General features: G+C 48.8%; 1 protein-coding gene across 2 annotated transcripts; it reads left to right on the top strand.

Annotated features, from left to right (window-relative positions):
* The first annotated feature begins 1,804 nt into the window (after positions 1 to 1,804).
* CIART (circadian associated repressor of transcription) lies at positions 1,805 to 15,473 on the top strand. 2 transcript variants are annotated; one of them, XM_066609127.1, is made up of 7 exons: positions 1,805 to 2,002; positions 2,298 to 2,553; positions 8,658 to 9,200; positions 9,419 to 9,494; positions 12,929 to 13,007; positions 13,603 to 13,741; positions 13,829 to 15,473. In XM_066609127.1, exons 2-7 carry the CDS (start codon positions 2,470 to 2,472, stop codon positions 14,333 to 14,335), a joined length of 1,428 nt encoding a protein of 475 aa, XP_066465224.1. In that variant the 5' UTR covers positions 1,805 to 2,002; positions 2,298 to 2,469; the 3' UTR covers positions 14,336 to 15,473. The 2 variants fall into 2 exon arrangements, with proteins under 2 accessions (XP_066465224.1, XP_066465223.1); XM_066609126.1 differs by having other exon boundaries at positions 1,805 to 2,553.
* The last annotated feature ends 1,187 nt before the right edge of the window (positions 15,474 to 16,660 follow it).

The following is a 16,660-nucleotide window of genomic DNA, read 5'->3' as shown; positions in this document are numbered from 1 at the left end:
TTACCTCCAGTAATCACAGGTGGCGTCCTTTCTGATTGGAGTCACTTGCTTTCCTTTCCTATCTGGGCCCAGGCAGCCATGAAGACATCTCCAGCCTCATGTAGTCTCTGCACCTTCTCTACATCCTGCCTACATACTACTAGTGCCCCACTGTGACCCCACAAAATAATCATGTCCCTTCTGTGGCCTCATTTAGGCACAGTGCCCCCTTTGTGGTCCCACTCAACTATAATGCCCCCTCTCCGGCTCCACTTAAAGGGGTATTCCAGCCTTTTTAATAGTCAGTGACCCTTTAAACTGGATTTCCTATGACCATCCAACAATCCAGCATATTTGATGATTTGACATCAATCAGGTCCCATCGATATGGGGTTAAAGGACCGTCCTGCATGTAACACAGATATGAACCTCGACTATTTATTACCGTTCAGCTGCCGTTTCCGTTTAAACAGATTAGGAATACTATTAACCCTTTCCAATCCACTGTCTGAGGTCTGAAGACATTCTGATTGAAGGCTTCACAGCTTCCGACGTCGGTAGACGTCCGGCAGGGTATTCTTACTGTATATTACTGGCCGCTCTGTTGTCAGGGGGCCTCTTCAGTATGTCCTATACCGCAGTACTGGCTCTAACCAGCAGATGGCGCCATTGTATAATGGCAGAAAGAGAAAGCCCCTAGGTCCTAGGAAACCCTGAATCCAAAATTGGATTGCAAAGGGTTAATACCTTCTCTGGATTCTCTGTAAATACTTCGCTTTACTGCTTTACCTCTGGGTTGTGTTATTCTATGTCGTTTTCTCCATTCCCATCCAGAGCAGAATTTAGAATTCTGCTGATCGCTGTAAGCGTTTTAGCTCCACCCACTGTCAGACATGTGACTGTAGAGCTCAGCTCTGATTGGAAGAAGGCCGATTTCACGGAATACAAAAGAAAATGGGCGGGGTATATAGTAGAACCATGATGACGGTAATGGCACTTTTGGACAGTCCATACCCAGTGCCTCTGTCAAATATATGGAGACAAGAAGGGGGCAAATAGTGATGCCAAAGAGTCGCTACCCACAAACGCCAAACGTGGTTGAGTACGGTCCATTTCAGTGATTACTTCTACAACTCTTGCAGCTCCCTGCAGTAATAGGGCCATTAAATGTTATTATGGCGAAATTCCTTTAATCCGGCATTATATACGCCAGAATTTCCAATCCGGCACAAAATTGTCGGGCTACATTTCCCGATACAGTCGAATTGCATTTTTTTAATATAGTTGCCTTAAAATCGCAAAAAAAGTTTTTCAAAATTACGTCAAGTGCGCGTATCCATATAGAATGTCCATCCATTAATCCAGAAGATCTGATAATCTGGCAGGGCAGTCTAAAATGGAACTATTACTAATTACCTTCCCAAACCCCCATATTCCAGTAAATTCTCACATTATCTCTCCCCACAGACTCACATGGAACCGTCCGCTCTATCAATGAGAAGCCTGTAAGCTATTATTCGTCACCGCCCACTAAACCTGTGTGTCCAATCATCTCCCAGGTCTCCGCCCACTGTCCCCGCCCATCACATTGCATGGAGCAAGTCTGCTTCTGCTTCCCGAGTCCACATGTAGGGGCGGTGCGTTGTGCGCTAGCAGTTGACCAATCAGAGCAGAGCAGCACCCTTTCTAACCCGCCTGTTTTGATTCTAGCCAATCGGATCGCCGAGACGCTCGTGTTCCGGCAGAGGAGGGAGGGTGCGGCCAGCCAATGGGGAAGCAGACACGGGCGCACAGGGGGATACACGTGAAGGCATACACGTGTTTGTATGGAAGTGTACGCTACAGAGAAGCCGGAGAGACATCCGGAATCTGCAGAGACATCCAGGAATAGAGAGAGACGCCTGCTGCCTGACACAGGGCATTCAGGCATCCAGAAAGGAGCTCCTGATTCAGAAGCGAGACTTTATTTATTGCCCAGAGACTGCTACAGAGAGTCAGAGACATCTGCAGAGCCAAGAGACAGGTAGAGACCTCTCCTAAGACATCCAGGGACCACTACTATCAGACCACCTTAAACACAGAGACATCCACTCCTAATCTGAGACCGCAGCTAAAAGCTTCCATTGACCTTTAGAGACAGCACCTAATGCAAAGAGACCTCTAGGTTTTTTGTAGACCCTCCCTGATTTCTATTGAGACATCAGTTGCCACTGACAGTCACCAACCCCGAGACATCCTCTGATTGTGACTCTTAAGAGACAGCTGATTATTTAGAGAGACATCCCAGAGATCTCTAACCCCAGTCTGTCCTCCTACAGAGGAATCCATGAGACCGTCCGCTCCAGAGACCTCCACTTAAAGCTTCCATTTAAAGAGTCAGACATCTGCTAAAAGAGACATCCTAACTAGTCTAAAGAGACATCTGAGGTCCGCACTTCCTGGAGCCAAAGAGACAGAGCAGGTACATCCGAGACGTCTGGAGACCGTCACATGAGACAACCCGGGACACCACCCAAATTACTGGGAGAACAAAGAGCGCAGCAGACAGTCGGCAGAGCCCCGGACTGCAGCGAGGTGAGTGCGCCAATTAATTATTCGCTTATTAGTACTAATGAGGATTCCCCCCATGCTCCCCGGAGAGCGCCGCTGCCCCCTGCGCGGTCCCTTTTATTGTCTCCTTGCGGTTTAAGGCGGCGCGGGGTAATTCCGCCACATCACCGCTTTTTAGTTTTAATCTGGTGTCGAGATCGTCCGTCGCTTCCGACCTCCGATCCGTTTAAAAATTGCCTCCGGTCTCCATGGCGATGGGGTCTCGGCCGCCGCTCGCACGTTTGTACTGTTATTTGCTGAGATGGGAATGTTGGAGGACGGGGAAATATTGTAGCCATCTGATCGAGGGCCATGGTTCCGTGTGGTCAATATGCGAATTGCTGCGGCCGTGGTCCCTAGGTCAGGGGAGGCCGTCGGCGTGCCGCCGTGGTCAGGGGAGGCCGTCGGCATGCCGCCGCCGTCGGCAGATCTTATTATGGTCTGATATGTATTCTTATTGACTCTGTTCTTAGGTCTGTCTGTGGGAAAGCTGGGTGACAACTAGTATGGCCGCCATCGCAGGCTTCATAGAATTGTCGCACATCTCCCCCCCCCCCGACTCCTGCATGGGCGTTGTAGTAGTCGTTGACTATCTTGGCGGTCACCCAGCTTTTCCAGAAGCTCTCTACTGAAGTGCGGATTACTGGGTAGTGCTCCGGCACTGAGCTCTCTGCTCCGCTTGCTTTTGGAACTACAACTCCCAGCATGCCCTGACAGCCTGCAGCTAATAAAGGCATGCTGGGAAATGTAGTTCCGCCACAGATTAGAGACCAATGCTCTAATTGTCTGAAGAAGAGGCAGCTTTGATTAACCTGAAACTCCCATGTCTCTTGACAAAGAGGTTCTGCAGCAGCTGTATTTAGAGACAAGTGAAGAGAGACCTCCTGATTGGTTTAAAGAGATGTGCGCTGTTTTATTGAGGGTCACACTCGGCTAGTTTTTTTGGGGGGAGGGGGTCTCCAAAGAGGGAGAGCAGAGCCGGCCTTGAATTGGAGGAGACTGTCGCATGAGATACCATGCAGGGCACCATCCGGAATACTGGTGTCTTTTTAGTGAGAGATCTCTGCTAGCAAAGAAGTTCTGCAGCAGCTGGAGTAAGCATCATAAAGTACATGTCCCCAGCGCCTGCAGAATTACTGCAGGGTGTCATGGTCCTCCAGAGCCACAAAGTGACACTTAATCCCCCATAATCCCTGTGTAAACATTCCGTCAGAGATGGGCGTGGTGAGCGCCTTGGGTTTTTAAGCTCTGCGAAGGAAGGAGGAAAAAAAAAAAATTTTTAAACTTTTTTTTTATATATATATTTTTTTTTATATAAACGTGAGTTTTTCAACTCCTATAGAGAGAAGACTATGGACAAAAAAACCCCGTCAAAAAACGAGACACTTTGTACAACTCCTGGCCGCAGCGTTTTGCCCCCTCCCGAAAAAAACTGCATACGAGCGCCATGAAAAAGTGACGCATGCGCAATCTGGTCCACCCGTGTGAAGCTGGCCTAAATGAATACGTGACTTTGGTGGTCAGAGGGAACCCTGGATCACGGCGACTTTAGTTAAAGGGGTTGTCCGCTTACTGGACCGCCCACTTTAATAGGGTAAAGAAATAGAGGGATGCTTACAGCGGCCGCCGCAGAAAGTCAGGTGACCGCTAGTTAGAAGAACAAACCGTAAAGGAAACTTCGTAAGCAGGTCGGAAATTCTTGCTACAAGTATCCAGTTGTGTTCTATGGAATGTTGGGTGATCCTGACCAAAGTGGTGGTTCCAAGGTCACCTTGTAGACTAGCCCATGGCATGGTACTGAGGATGCAGGTTACAGTAGTGGGCCACGGCACCAAAGATGGCTCGGTGCTGTCTTGGAATACAAGATTGGTAAAAGCGTAGCTTGAGCTTAGTTTGCCATATCTGGCAGAATATGGGATTGCGTTGACGGGCTCCATAGCCGCATGGTAAGCAGATATTGGTACCAGGAAATCCAGGTTCTTTCAAAAAGTTCCTCCCGGTTTGTAAGAATGTCCACCAGGGCTTAATTCATTGTAAGCGCAAGAATTGTGAATCCGGGATAGTCAACCGGCCGTAAGGATTCAAATTGTCCAAAAACCTAGCCTATCGCCAATTTTAGTAAGGCCCCCTTAGAAATTCACCACCCAAATCTGGCAGTGTCCAGACCCGGAGGAAAAGCAGGATTGCCTCCAAGATCTACTGTGAAGCTGAGGTCTACAGTCTCCCTCTGTGCAGGATTGGAAAAAACATGGCGGCTTTCTTTCTGAAATAGCGCCCCACCTGCCTACAGGTTGTGAGTGGTTTTACAGTTCATCGACATTCACTTCAATGTTGAGGACTGAGCTGCAGTAGCAACCCAAAGACAGCTGTGACGCTGATCTTGGAAGAAAGCAACTATGACTTGCCTAGAATAGCGCTTCAGCCGGCGTCGGTGGAAAGTAACTCTGCTTTTCCTGCTGGCTTTCCATTAGCGGTCAGGGATGAAGCCGGGAAAATTCTTGGACGTGTTATTTTTTTTTGGAACAGGGCGGTGTTGCCCTTATTTCTATTTTCTGACCCAAAACTGTACGTAATTAGATGCCATTCGTCATATTTTCTTCACACGTCCGCTTCGTAGCTGGAGGTCGTACGTCCGCCTCTAAGAGGATTTAGGATCAGACCTGGAACGACAGTGGCTGTTTATTATGAGCTGTCTGGTGAACACGTGGAGCCTGATCCACTGCTGGCCCACACGCGTGTGTGTGTGTGTGTGTGTCGTTAACGCTGCGCAATAATTTTGTTTTCTGATACAGTGCCACCAAAAAAGTTTGGTTTTGAAAATTAGAAGGCATGTGCAGAACACAAAGTACATGTCCACAACTTGGATTCGAACCCAGGACCTCAGGGCTACAACACAACTGCTCTAATCACTGAATCAACAAGATGACGGTATAGAGAGACATCACCTGGGATTGGCAAGGCGGAATGTACCCTGAGCGCACGTGGGAATAAAAAGTCTCGGCTTTGTAGTGTTCTGCTGTATGTTGGATTTTTTTTTTTTTTTTTTTTTTTAAAGGGGAAATTCCCCTAAAAATCACAAGTTTCTTATTGTAATCATTAGAGAACCCTTAAGAATTGATTACACTAATTCGTTAGCCACGCTAGAAGATAAAATGAGGCACAAATTTGCCAGAAAGCTGCTTGGCAACAGAGAATGTGGCCTGTGAGTCACAGCTGTCCTGGTGAAGATCCCACATTGTTGAGAAACGTTGTCTATAGTGTTTGATTGGTGGGTAGCCGCAACTGGGATCCCCAATGATCACAAAACTGAGCATTTTGAGTTCTGGAAACTTCTAACCATTGACCAAGAGCCTTACCGATGGCTGCTTGCCCGTCACTTTGAGAAGTGGTGGTCGTGGTGTCTTTATGGTGGAATTGCCCTTTAACTTCTTAAATGGGCTGTAAACACGGCAAATACAGTCAGGGGTTACATCATCAGTGTGAATGGCCTTACTAAACACCTAGTTAATTATGAACAAATGTCCTGGACTCTCTTGTGATGAAAACGCTGTAATTTACTGACCCCATGACCGAGTGAATGGCTGCGAGGGGGGTGGGGGGGGGCAGGTGGTAATTGGGCGCATTGTGCTCTGATTAGGCTTTCAGTGTTGTATGAAATGAAGCAACTCCAAGTGCGTAGTTTGTGTCCTGGTCATAATTGTGTGTGACGATCATACCTGGATTCAATATTTTTTTATTTTTTTTTTTAATCTAAATTTTTGTTTTCGAGGATGTAGGTGAGATTTAACCCTTTCCAATCCACTGTCTGACGTCTGAAGACATTCTGATTGAAGGCTGTACAGCTTTGTCGGAAGATGCCCGGCATGGTCTTCTTACTGTAGATTACTGGCCGCTCTGTTGTCAGGGGGGCCTCTCCAGCATGTCCTATAACACAGTACTGGCTCTAGCCAGCAGATGGCGCCATTGTATAATGGCAGAAAGAGAGAGCCCCCTAGGAAACCCAGAATCCAAAATGGGATTGCAAAGGGTTAAAGGGGAGATTCGGCTTTTAAGAGTTTCTTCTGGCATGTCATCATGATTGCCACACAGTGCTGCAGGTACTTCGCTGTTGCGATCAGTTTCAGAATTGGTGGGGGAACCATGAGCTTCACATCTTGGGATAGATCAGTAGAGGCCATTTAAGGGGCCGTCTTAGAGTCCAGGTCCGGAGAGCCATGGTCCAGCCAGGACACCCTTCCGAAGTCAGGATGTAAAATGGAGAAGCAGTGTAGTTGGCCCCATATGTTGACCCACAGGATGTATGGAGCAAGTTCGGAAGTAAAGGTCCACTCCAAATCTGCCAGTGATCAACTATAACTGACAACCCAATTGTAGCCCTTAACTACTTAGATGCTGTGTTCAAAGATGACCACGACTAAGCAGCTGACCAGAGGGTGGCCCCTTTGGCCAACACACACCCCCCAATTGCCGCGGTGCTGGTGGATTACAATGCCAGCTTGGGGTCTAGTAAAGGCTCTGGGCTCTAGAGTAAGGAGCTTGGTGGACAATCCCTTTAGGGTGGTCCACCTCTAAAGAGTGTTTCCTAATAGCATTTGCAACATCTTGTATCTCCCTCGATGTATCGGCGAACCCCCAGGGTGATCGGCCGCTCGCCAGAGTGCGGTTGGTGGCAACCTCAAGAGGAGCCTTCGGTGAGGTGTCCTTTGTGAATGGAGTTGTACTTCGTGTATTTTAGGTGGACTATCCCTTTTTTTTAACCTGTTTGCGCCTTTCCCCTCTTGTCGACGGTCGTTACATAAACCATCGCCTTCTGTACGTGCCAGCTTGGTGTGGCTGTTTTTTGTTTTCTCTCTGCTTGTCTTGGAATACGCTCTGGGTACGCCACGTGCCAATTTGATAATACATCTATTCACATGTCGGCGCAGAAAGATCCAGGCTGGTTGCAAAATCTCACCAGGTGTCCTGTACATTACCCTCCCCTTTCCCTGCCTGCTGTCATGCCTCCGCTCCACGCTGCCCCCTTCTGGTAGGATTTGGAACATGCTAATAAATATTTCATCCCTTTCGCTTTCCACTCCAGTAATGTGATTGCTGTTGCACAACCCGACACGTGTTGACGCGCTGTACATTTCTTCAGTTGGGTGTCATGATGGATCACCTCGCCGTGCAACTGGAGTCACACATGTTCCAGCGCCGAGCATGGCCTTTGGTTCACAAATTATGAAATAAATCCGCAATTTCAGTAGGGTTAATGAGGAGTAACAAACTAGTGCTTTCTAGACTATGGCAAGTTGTAGGCTTAAAGGGGAACTCCACATTGCCTCTAGGGGCTATCTTACCATTTATATAATGGGGGTCCTAAAGTGCTCAACCATCTCTGGTAGTTCCATCGAAGTGAATTGGAGCGGTGGTGAGCATGCTTGAGCGTCCTAATCATACGGGGATTTTTAGAACCCCCATTCTCGTGATCCATGGAGGTCACAGCGATCTCGCCCCTGCAGACCAGAAATTTATCCTCCCTTCTGTGAGCCTATTGATCACTTTATTGGTAGCACAACCCCTTTAAGGGAGATAAGCCACCACCAGAGATGTCTTGAGAACACATTCATGCTCAGCCGAGCCCAACATTTATGGGGATCGGGAGGGATAGCTGTCAAGAAGTATCTAAAGTGTAAGGCCAGCTTTAGCAAGTTTGTCACCAGATCTTTGTCTTGGTACCACCTACTGAACAGAGCCCCCTCCATCCTCTTCCTTGAATTCCAGTCAAGGGATTGGACAAAAAAACACAACAGTCAGGGGGCAGTACCTTCAACCTTGGTGAGCCTTACAAAACGGTTGATGGCACTCTGGCCCATTGGTGTGAGGGTCCCAGCTCCCGGGAAGCCAACAGTGTGACCTTCTGACATGGCAGAAGAACTTACTGTAATTCACGTTAGTCTGGTTCTTTGCCTATACGCATCAATCATTTGCAAGTCTCCAGGTGATCGGCATGTCAATACATGGCAGCCGCGCAGATAACAATCAGACGTTGTTGATATTTCATCATCTTTCTACAGAACTGAGAATATTTTCATTTTATCCCCCTCCAGGCAGCTGATTCATACATGGAAGATACCGAGTCCTCCGACTTCTTGTCGTCTTTCGACTCCCTTTGTTCTGCAAGCAATTCCACCACCACCACCACCGACCAAGAAGGACACAAGTATGCAGACTTCGACGTCTTCCTCACCGATCCCATGGAGGAAAGTAGCAACAAAACAGAGGAGGATTTTGAGAACTCCAATCTGATCCCAAACTCCCGTCTCACCAACGCGGACCACCCGGTCCTAATCCGTCTGGAGAATGAGTATCAAGCCAGGAGGAACTTCTGGCACCAACATTCAGGACAGCATCTCCTGTACCCAGGAGAGGTGGAAGGGAGGACTTGTACTCATGAGGGCCATCTGACCAATGAGGCCATTCACAAGAAGCGGGACAAGCAGATGAAGCATTTTGTATTACGAGAGAAGGAAAAGTTGGAAGCTCCTCAAGGACTCAAAAGGCAACGGAAACCCGATGCAGAGTTGTCCCCAAGTTGGTGGATGGACAAGGAGTCGCACGCGTCTGAAGGAGACCGGGTCTTTGCCCAAAAGGTACTTTTAAGATTCACTTGTTTTTATGTCTTACCCATAAAGCCTCTGGTTCTGATGTGAGGGGAAAGCAATCCCTGTTCTGGCCATGTGGATGGGCACAACCAATATTCCTGGTGCTGCCATCAGGCGCAGGGTCGTAGTTCATGCCCTTTGGTCTGTTTTATGAATGACAGTGGCAAATTTGCTCGAATAGTAAACCCGAATCTATTTTTTTCCAGTGTCATGACCTTCAAGGGTTTATAAAGCCACTGACGGACCTTCTGAATGGACTGAAACGGGGGAGATACGACAGAGGTGAATAACCGTTATGTTCTATTAAATGTGGTATTATAGTTGTTATATTCTGGTACATGGAGGTGGAAGGGGGGGCAGTATTATAGCAGGTGTAGCCTTGGTCATTGGGAGGGGGAGGGGTTGTGGAGGGGCAGTGTTATAGCAGGTGTAGCCTTGCACTTGGAGGGGGGGGGGGGGGCGCTAGCAGTATAGCAGGTGTAGCCTTGCAGATGGGGGGGGCTAGCATTATAGCAGGTGTAGCCTTGCACATTGGGGGGGGGGGGTGGCAGCAGTATAGCAGGTGTAGCCTTGCACATTGGGGGGGGGGGGCAGCAGTATAGCAGGTGTAGCCTTGCACATTGGGGGGGGGGGCAGCATTATAGCAGGTGTAGCCTTGCACATTGGGGGGGGGCAGCATTATAGCAGGTGTAGCCTTGCACATTGGCGGGGGGGGGGGCAGCAGTATAGCAGGTGTAGCCTTGCACATTGGGGGGGGGGGGGGTGGCAGCCGTATAGCAGGTGTAGCCTTGCACATTGGGGGGGGGGGGGTGGCAGCAGTATAGCAGGTGTAGCCTTGCACATTGGGGGGGGGGGGGGCAGCAGTATAGCAGGTGTAGCCTTGCACATTGGTGGGGGGGGGGGCAGCAGTATAGCAGGTGTAGCCTTGCACATTGGGGGGGGGGGGGTGGCAGCAGTATAGCAGGTGTAGCCTTGCACATTGGGGGGGGGGGGGGCAGTATTATAGCAGGTGTAGCCTTGCACATTGGGGGGGGGCAGTATTATAGCAGGTGTAGCCTTGCACATTGGGGGGGGGGCAGTATTATAGCAGGTGTAGCCTTGCACATTGGGGGGGGGGCAGTATTATAGCAGGTGTAGCCTTGCACATTGGGGGGGGGGGCAGTATTATAGCAGGTGTAGCCTTGCACATTGGGGGGGGGGGCAGTATTATAGCAGGTGTAGCCTTGCACATTGGGGGGGGGGGCAGTATTATAGCAGGTGTAGCCTTGCACATTGGGGGGGGGGCAGTATTATAGCAGGTGTAGCCTTGCACATTGGGGGGGGGGGGCAGTATTATAGCAGGTGTAGCCTTGCACATTGGGGGGGGGGGCAGTATTATAGCAGGTGTAGCCTTGCACATTGGGGGGGGGGGGCAGTATTATAGCAGGTGTAGCCTTGCACATTGGGGGGGGGGGCAGTATTATAGCAGGTGTAGCCTTGCACATTGGGGGGGGGCAGTATTATAGCAGGTGTAGCCTTGCACATTGGGGGGGGGCAGCAGTATAGCTGGTGTAGCCTTGCACATTGGGGGGCAGCAGTATAGCAGGGATAGCCTTGCGCATAAGAATACTACTTATCTCCCTCCTGTATAAATGACTTAGGTATGCTTCTATTGGCAGTGGCTGTAGTTTCCCTTTAGTGTGTTCCTCGTTTTGGGGCTGATTCCACAATAAGTTTGTGCCCCCTGTATGTATGTGTGTGCATGCTCTGACTTACAGGATTAGGGAGGTGTTGAGTAGCTGGCGGCTTCTGCTATAATTCTACAGTACTTTGCATTGTAAGTAGGTTACGTAATAGGCAGGAGCGATATTGCTGCACATGGCGCTGCTGGAGACGGGAAGCGCCGCCTGCATAATATAATCCCGCTCCCATTACAGCGCCCCTCCCAGATGTCAGTATCGGCTAAACACTGCAGCACAAGTGCTTCTCCTGCCCCGGCGCAGTGTACCAGATGACGGTATAGACGTAACACTATTGTAACAAACCCTCAGCTGTGCGAAGTATCAGTGACTGACAGCGAGAAACCAATCCCTGCTGTTAACCTCTTACACGCCATGTGCAGGGTTCACAGAGGGAGGCCCTCCGCGATGTAACCTCCTTGGACTGCCATCGCTGTTATAAGTGACCATACATTGCAGTACAATGTTTGCTGAGGCAACCAATCACAGCACAGCTCTCATTTCTTATACCGCTGAGGTAAAATGTGAGCTGCACTGTGATTGGCTGATATAGGCAAGACAGATTTTCTTTTCCATGGCCGCCTGTGTATAATTCATCCTAAGCAGGAAGGCTGTAAACATAAATAGTGACCCCTTACAACGTGCTGTGAGGTAAAAACAAGAACTTCTTGTCCTCAAAACCTAAACTAGCTCTGTCCTTAAAGGGTTAAGCTGCCGTGTCGGCATTCCCCGGAACGTATAGTCTGTCGGCTCAGGGACGGCCTGCCGTGCGATGATTTACCTCATTGAACCTTGCACAAAGGCCTTGTATAGGGGGTATCGATCGCCAGCGTCTCTGGGGGGAATGTTTGAGGTATTTCTATATAAAGGAATGACTCAGCGCAGGCCGGATCAAAGCGGGACGCGAGCAGAAAAAAAACAAACAGCGGGCGGATTGCTAAAATGCACGTTTTTTTTTGTTTTTTTTTTTTTTGTTTTTTCTTTAAAGCGCTCCGCTGGACCCTGAGCGGCGGCGTGAATCTGTAAATTGCGTCATGTGGAGAAATTAATATGTATGACTGAGCATGCGGAGGAGGAGGGCATCCTAAGATACTTTCGACTACTACTGTTCTGAAAGGTTGCGGGTGCCTGCGTTATCGCCTAGTGAAAAGCAGGGATTTAGAAAAAAAACAAAAACCCTGTACTGCGTATCTCCGACGGCTCGCCGTGTGGGCCATCCGCAGTACAGAAAAGAATACAGGTACGCACGGATGCCGGCTGGGCATGGGGTCGGATCTGACTGCGCTCCCGTGTGCAGCCGGCCAACGTCGGAGAGGAGCCCTGCGTCAATGTTCGCCAGTGTCAGTGTTCCCTTATCTTCTCGCTCTATGCCCTGGTTAATAATTCGTTTTCGTCGCTGCATCGGTTCTCCCTGGGATTCTCCAATCTGAACAATGTGACCTTTATCCACTGCAAACAGGAAGAACAAAATGGGGCAAATATCAAACGTCAGTCTCTGGGGCTCCATAGCTATTAGACTAGTAATGGATGCTGAGTAATTGGATGCGTTCCTGTCCTACCAACAGGCGACTCCATAACTAGACCTCGCAAGGAGTCAAAATGTTGACTGCCAATTGGCGCTATTATTCGCCTTAGATCATGTCCGTGCCTGGGCCAACTGTCTTGCACTCCTAAAGCTGCTCTGTGCCGTGGAGAACAATGTTCCCTCTGCTGTCCGTGACCCCCTGCTCACGTGCGATCGCCGATCCTTTCAGTCTCCTCCTCCATGCGGATTTAAGCTGTATACTGTTCGTGGCGCTCGGCCTGCTCACCCCAGAGCCCCCTTTTTTAATTTGTGCATTTTCAGTAGTCTGGTTTCTAGGAGGTAGTTACTAATTGTCCTCATTTTGGGGGGAAATGTATCCCTCTGACTCGCCCATGTGTGTCGGTTTGAGTGTTGGCGTGCTGAATGAGGCTCAGTAGGGCTGGTCAATGACTGTTTCCCTTTTTTCTTACCAGGGCTAAGCAGTTTCCAGCAGAGCGTCGCTATGGATCGCATACAGAGAATCGTTGGCGTTCTCCAGAAACCAGAGATGGGGTGAGTACTGTTCATGGCTTCTCTCCTGGACACTTACATTAGCAGAGATCTTGAAATTCATGATCTCCTCCATCTATTGTAAGATATACTATTCCACTTCTTCAGTGGGGAACGTAGCCGCTGGTCGTACGCGCGCAGCCGCTGCTCAATACCTCTTAATGGCACAGGCAGATATCCGCGCACTGTGCTCAACTAGATCAGTCCGCTCCATTCATTTCATGGGGTAGACAGAAACAGCCAATCCGAGTATTCTTAGGATCAGTGGTCGGACCTCCACCAATCGATCAGTTTTCACCCATCCAATGGATAGGTGAAAACTCCCATTGCCAGAATATGCCATTAAGGGTACTTTTACACAAAGCGATTATTTCCCAAATTTGCAATATTTGAGCGACTCCAGTTCCCTGAATGGAGGCGGCCTGGAACTATTCTGTGCTGCTTCACCTACGTTCACTTGAACGACTATCGTTCCTATGTAAGCAGAAGAGCGATAGTCGGGCGGTAGTCCGTATGCCGGGCACTTGCCAGTTACTCTCTGTATTGTACCTCCTATGTATCACACATAAGCTGTAACATCCATGTTGTTGCTTTCCAGAGAGCGCTACCTTAGCACCCTTCTACAAGTGGAGATGATGTTGAAGGTCTGGTTCCCTGAGGTCGCCAGCTCCCTGTCCTCCCATTCATCTTCCTCCTCCGACTACGATATGGAGGAACCCCGATACAAAATGGCCAAGGTAACGAGCGTTCTTGCTGCTCTTCTTCTGTCCGTCTTTATTGTTTGATAGAGAAATAATTGTTTCCTTTTTTTTTTCCCCGTGCAGCAACCAAACATCACATCTACAGAGAAGAAAAGTTGTGACTTGAAGCCAGTCACAAGCAGCCAGTCTATGAACTCACCACCCAACCAACCATTGCAGGCCCCTCTGCATTCTGATTGTGCCTGTTGCAAAGAAAGGGCTCAAGTTTTGGCCCAGTGGCCCAATATGAACATGACGTGGATGCATACAGCTCCCATCTGTAATCCACCCCTCAGCCAAGTCGACCTGCATCATCTCAACCGAGCCCTAAGCCAGGACTTGTTTGGACCCAATGCACCCAGTTGTGGCATCATCTTCTTTGTGCAGAACAATCAGCCGTCATCACTAGCTCCTATTACTGTAACACAGGCAGAAAAATCCACTGCACCTAAGAGCCCAGAAGAACTTCCAACCCGCAGCCAAAGTGTCCCAGCCATCGGCCAACATCATGCCACAGAAAGTCTGGAGGCCTCACGCTCTCTCCAATTACTACCAACCTGTACCCATAGACCTGTCGGAGAAAACACTTAAGACCTTCCAGGGTCTCCCAGCCCATAAGAACGCTCTTCGCCAATATGATCCAGACCATACGTAGTCTTGGGTCTGACGAATGACCCCACGCATCAAGGCGGAGGGGGAACATGAAAAGAAAACAAAAAACGTTGGATGTGTCGTGTTTCGCTTTTTCTTATTTTTGAGGAATTGACTCCATCGAGTTTTCAGACATTACATTGGAGAGCTGGAAAAACAACGTCTAAGAAAGGAGTATTTCAGATAAACAGCAATATTTTAGTGCCCTTAGTGGGTCCGAAACTTTCACAAAGTGTTGCTCGTCGGCCGCAAGCTGCCCTTCATGTTGGACTAATAAGATGGGACGGCGTCTCCTAGATCTCCACCGCTTCCCTCTCCTTGCAAGCCTCCTGATCGGTGTGGGAATGGGATGTTCGAGTCGGGGGATCATGGTGGGCGCTGTCCACGGGGCCATGTCTACTTCACGTACAGAAATCCTGGGCACAGCGTTCTGTACAGGAAGTGGTCCTTGCCACATATTGGGGGGAAAAAGTCATTTTTCTGTCAGCACTATGCCAATCCAGACTTGTGGGTCCTGCGTGACAGCCTGGTTGTTAGGGACACACTGCCTAGCAACCAGACTGGCTGAATATTCTCGGGTGGCGAATTGTCCTGCGTCTCAATTTTTCTATTAATTTTAAGAAATCCGACAAACCGCCAACCCTTTTATGGCGCAGGTAGTAAGCTGACGCTATAGCACAGCGTATCGATCTCCGGTCGTGTTCACTCTTTAGGCAGGAATTGGGGCAAGTACCTCTATGCACTAAGAAGGTCTATGCAGTTCTACAGCTATGTACATGTGACAGCGAACAGCGAGGCGCCTATTTAATATCTCCGATTGTTAATAGACGTCTTTCGCTGCCCCCTGTAGGGGTCTAGTATGCAGGCGCTTTGTGCAAGTTTAAATGACCACAGCGCACAGAGTATTTCGGGAGATGAGTTGTGCCGTGATCTGTGAACTTGTGTGCTGATATTCGTCGCGGGGACGGAGCGGAGAGACGAGGGGCGCAGTCCCACAGCAGCACAGAGGATGAGACTACCATCACTGTCTTTTGGTTTTAATGTAATTTTGTAACATTAAATTTTTGTATGTAAATTTATATGCTGTCATTGTGTCTTATTGCTACATGTGATCAGCGCCGCGGGGGAGTTTGTTTATACCCCCCGCTGCATCGTCAAGGGTCGTCCTCTGCACGGACACGGTGCACCAAATTGCAGGACGGGAGAGATTCATGCTGGTGTTGTGCTTATTAAGAAGATTGTCCAGGCTGGATTGAACTTTCACAAAAGAGGGGCGTAAGGTACCTTTCACACGGGACGGAATTAGTCCGTACGGACATTTCTGTTATCCCTATTGGGCTTTAAGGACCTCTTGTGGAATTGTTGCCGATTTCTAACATACAAGAGATGGAATTCCACATTTGGTCTGCATTAAAAAAACACGTGGAATTCTGCAGCTGCGTCCTGCGGTGTAATTCCATGAGAGGTTCCAAATAGGTGCAGTCACACCCAGCCCCTGGAGCCTTGGGGGTCTGACACATTTGCTCTTCCCCATATGAGACCAGAACTATAAAAGGAGCATTAGCGCTTGTTCACACGGACATATTTTCAGTCCATGTATTTCACGAACAACATGCTGACCCGTTATAGCCAATTAAAGGGGTAGTCCAAGATTTTTTTATTTTAAAAAGGGGGTCTTCCAGTATAGATACATACAGAACAGTTCATGCTTCCCCTACCGATGGCTCTAGCCCTCTGCTGTCCTGTCTGTTTACTGGTCCCATAAACCTAGCAGAGCTCAGGTTGTTTGAAGACGGCACAGACTGACTGCAGATGACCTAAGCGGGACGATCGGGGAGAGGTGAACCTGAGCTCAATGAGCTGTTATGTTTCCCCTCTGGGCAGAGACCCCCTTTCTATATTAAAAATTTAGGGGTACTTGCACACTATCTTTTGGACCAGAATCTGATCTGAGTTGCACCCAAGGACCTCAGGCAGAACTTGCTATCGGCCCTGTAATTCTTCTTCGGGACCCAACGGCGTCAAGGTATGCTTCTGGTCACAGAGAGTTGTAGCCTCTGGATATAAGCAATAATGTTCCCTTTCAAAGACAGCAAGCAGAGATCCTGAAAATGTTGAGAAATTTGCGCACATAATATGATAAAGGGAAAAAAAATCCTTTTTTAAATAATGATTCCAAGCCTGGAACATTTTTGTACGATTTTATAATCCTGCGCTTGGACCAAGTTCTGCGTGTTTATGGACCATCAAATGGCGGATTATAGG

Source organism: Eleutherodactylus coqui, chromosome 6, assembly GCF_035609145.1.
Source record: "Eleutherodactylus coqui strain aEleCoq1 chromosome 6, aEleCoq1.hap1, whole genome shotgun sequence".
Taxonomy (NCBI): Eukaryota; Metazoa; Chordata; class Amphibia; order Anura; family Eleutherodactylidae; genus Eleutherodactylus; species Eleutherodactylus coqui.
Note: the sequence above shows the minus strand (reverse complement) of the source record. Positions and strands in the feature narration are given on the sequence as shown.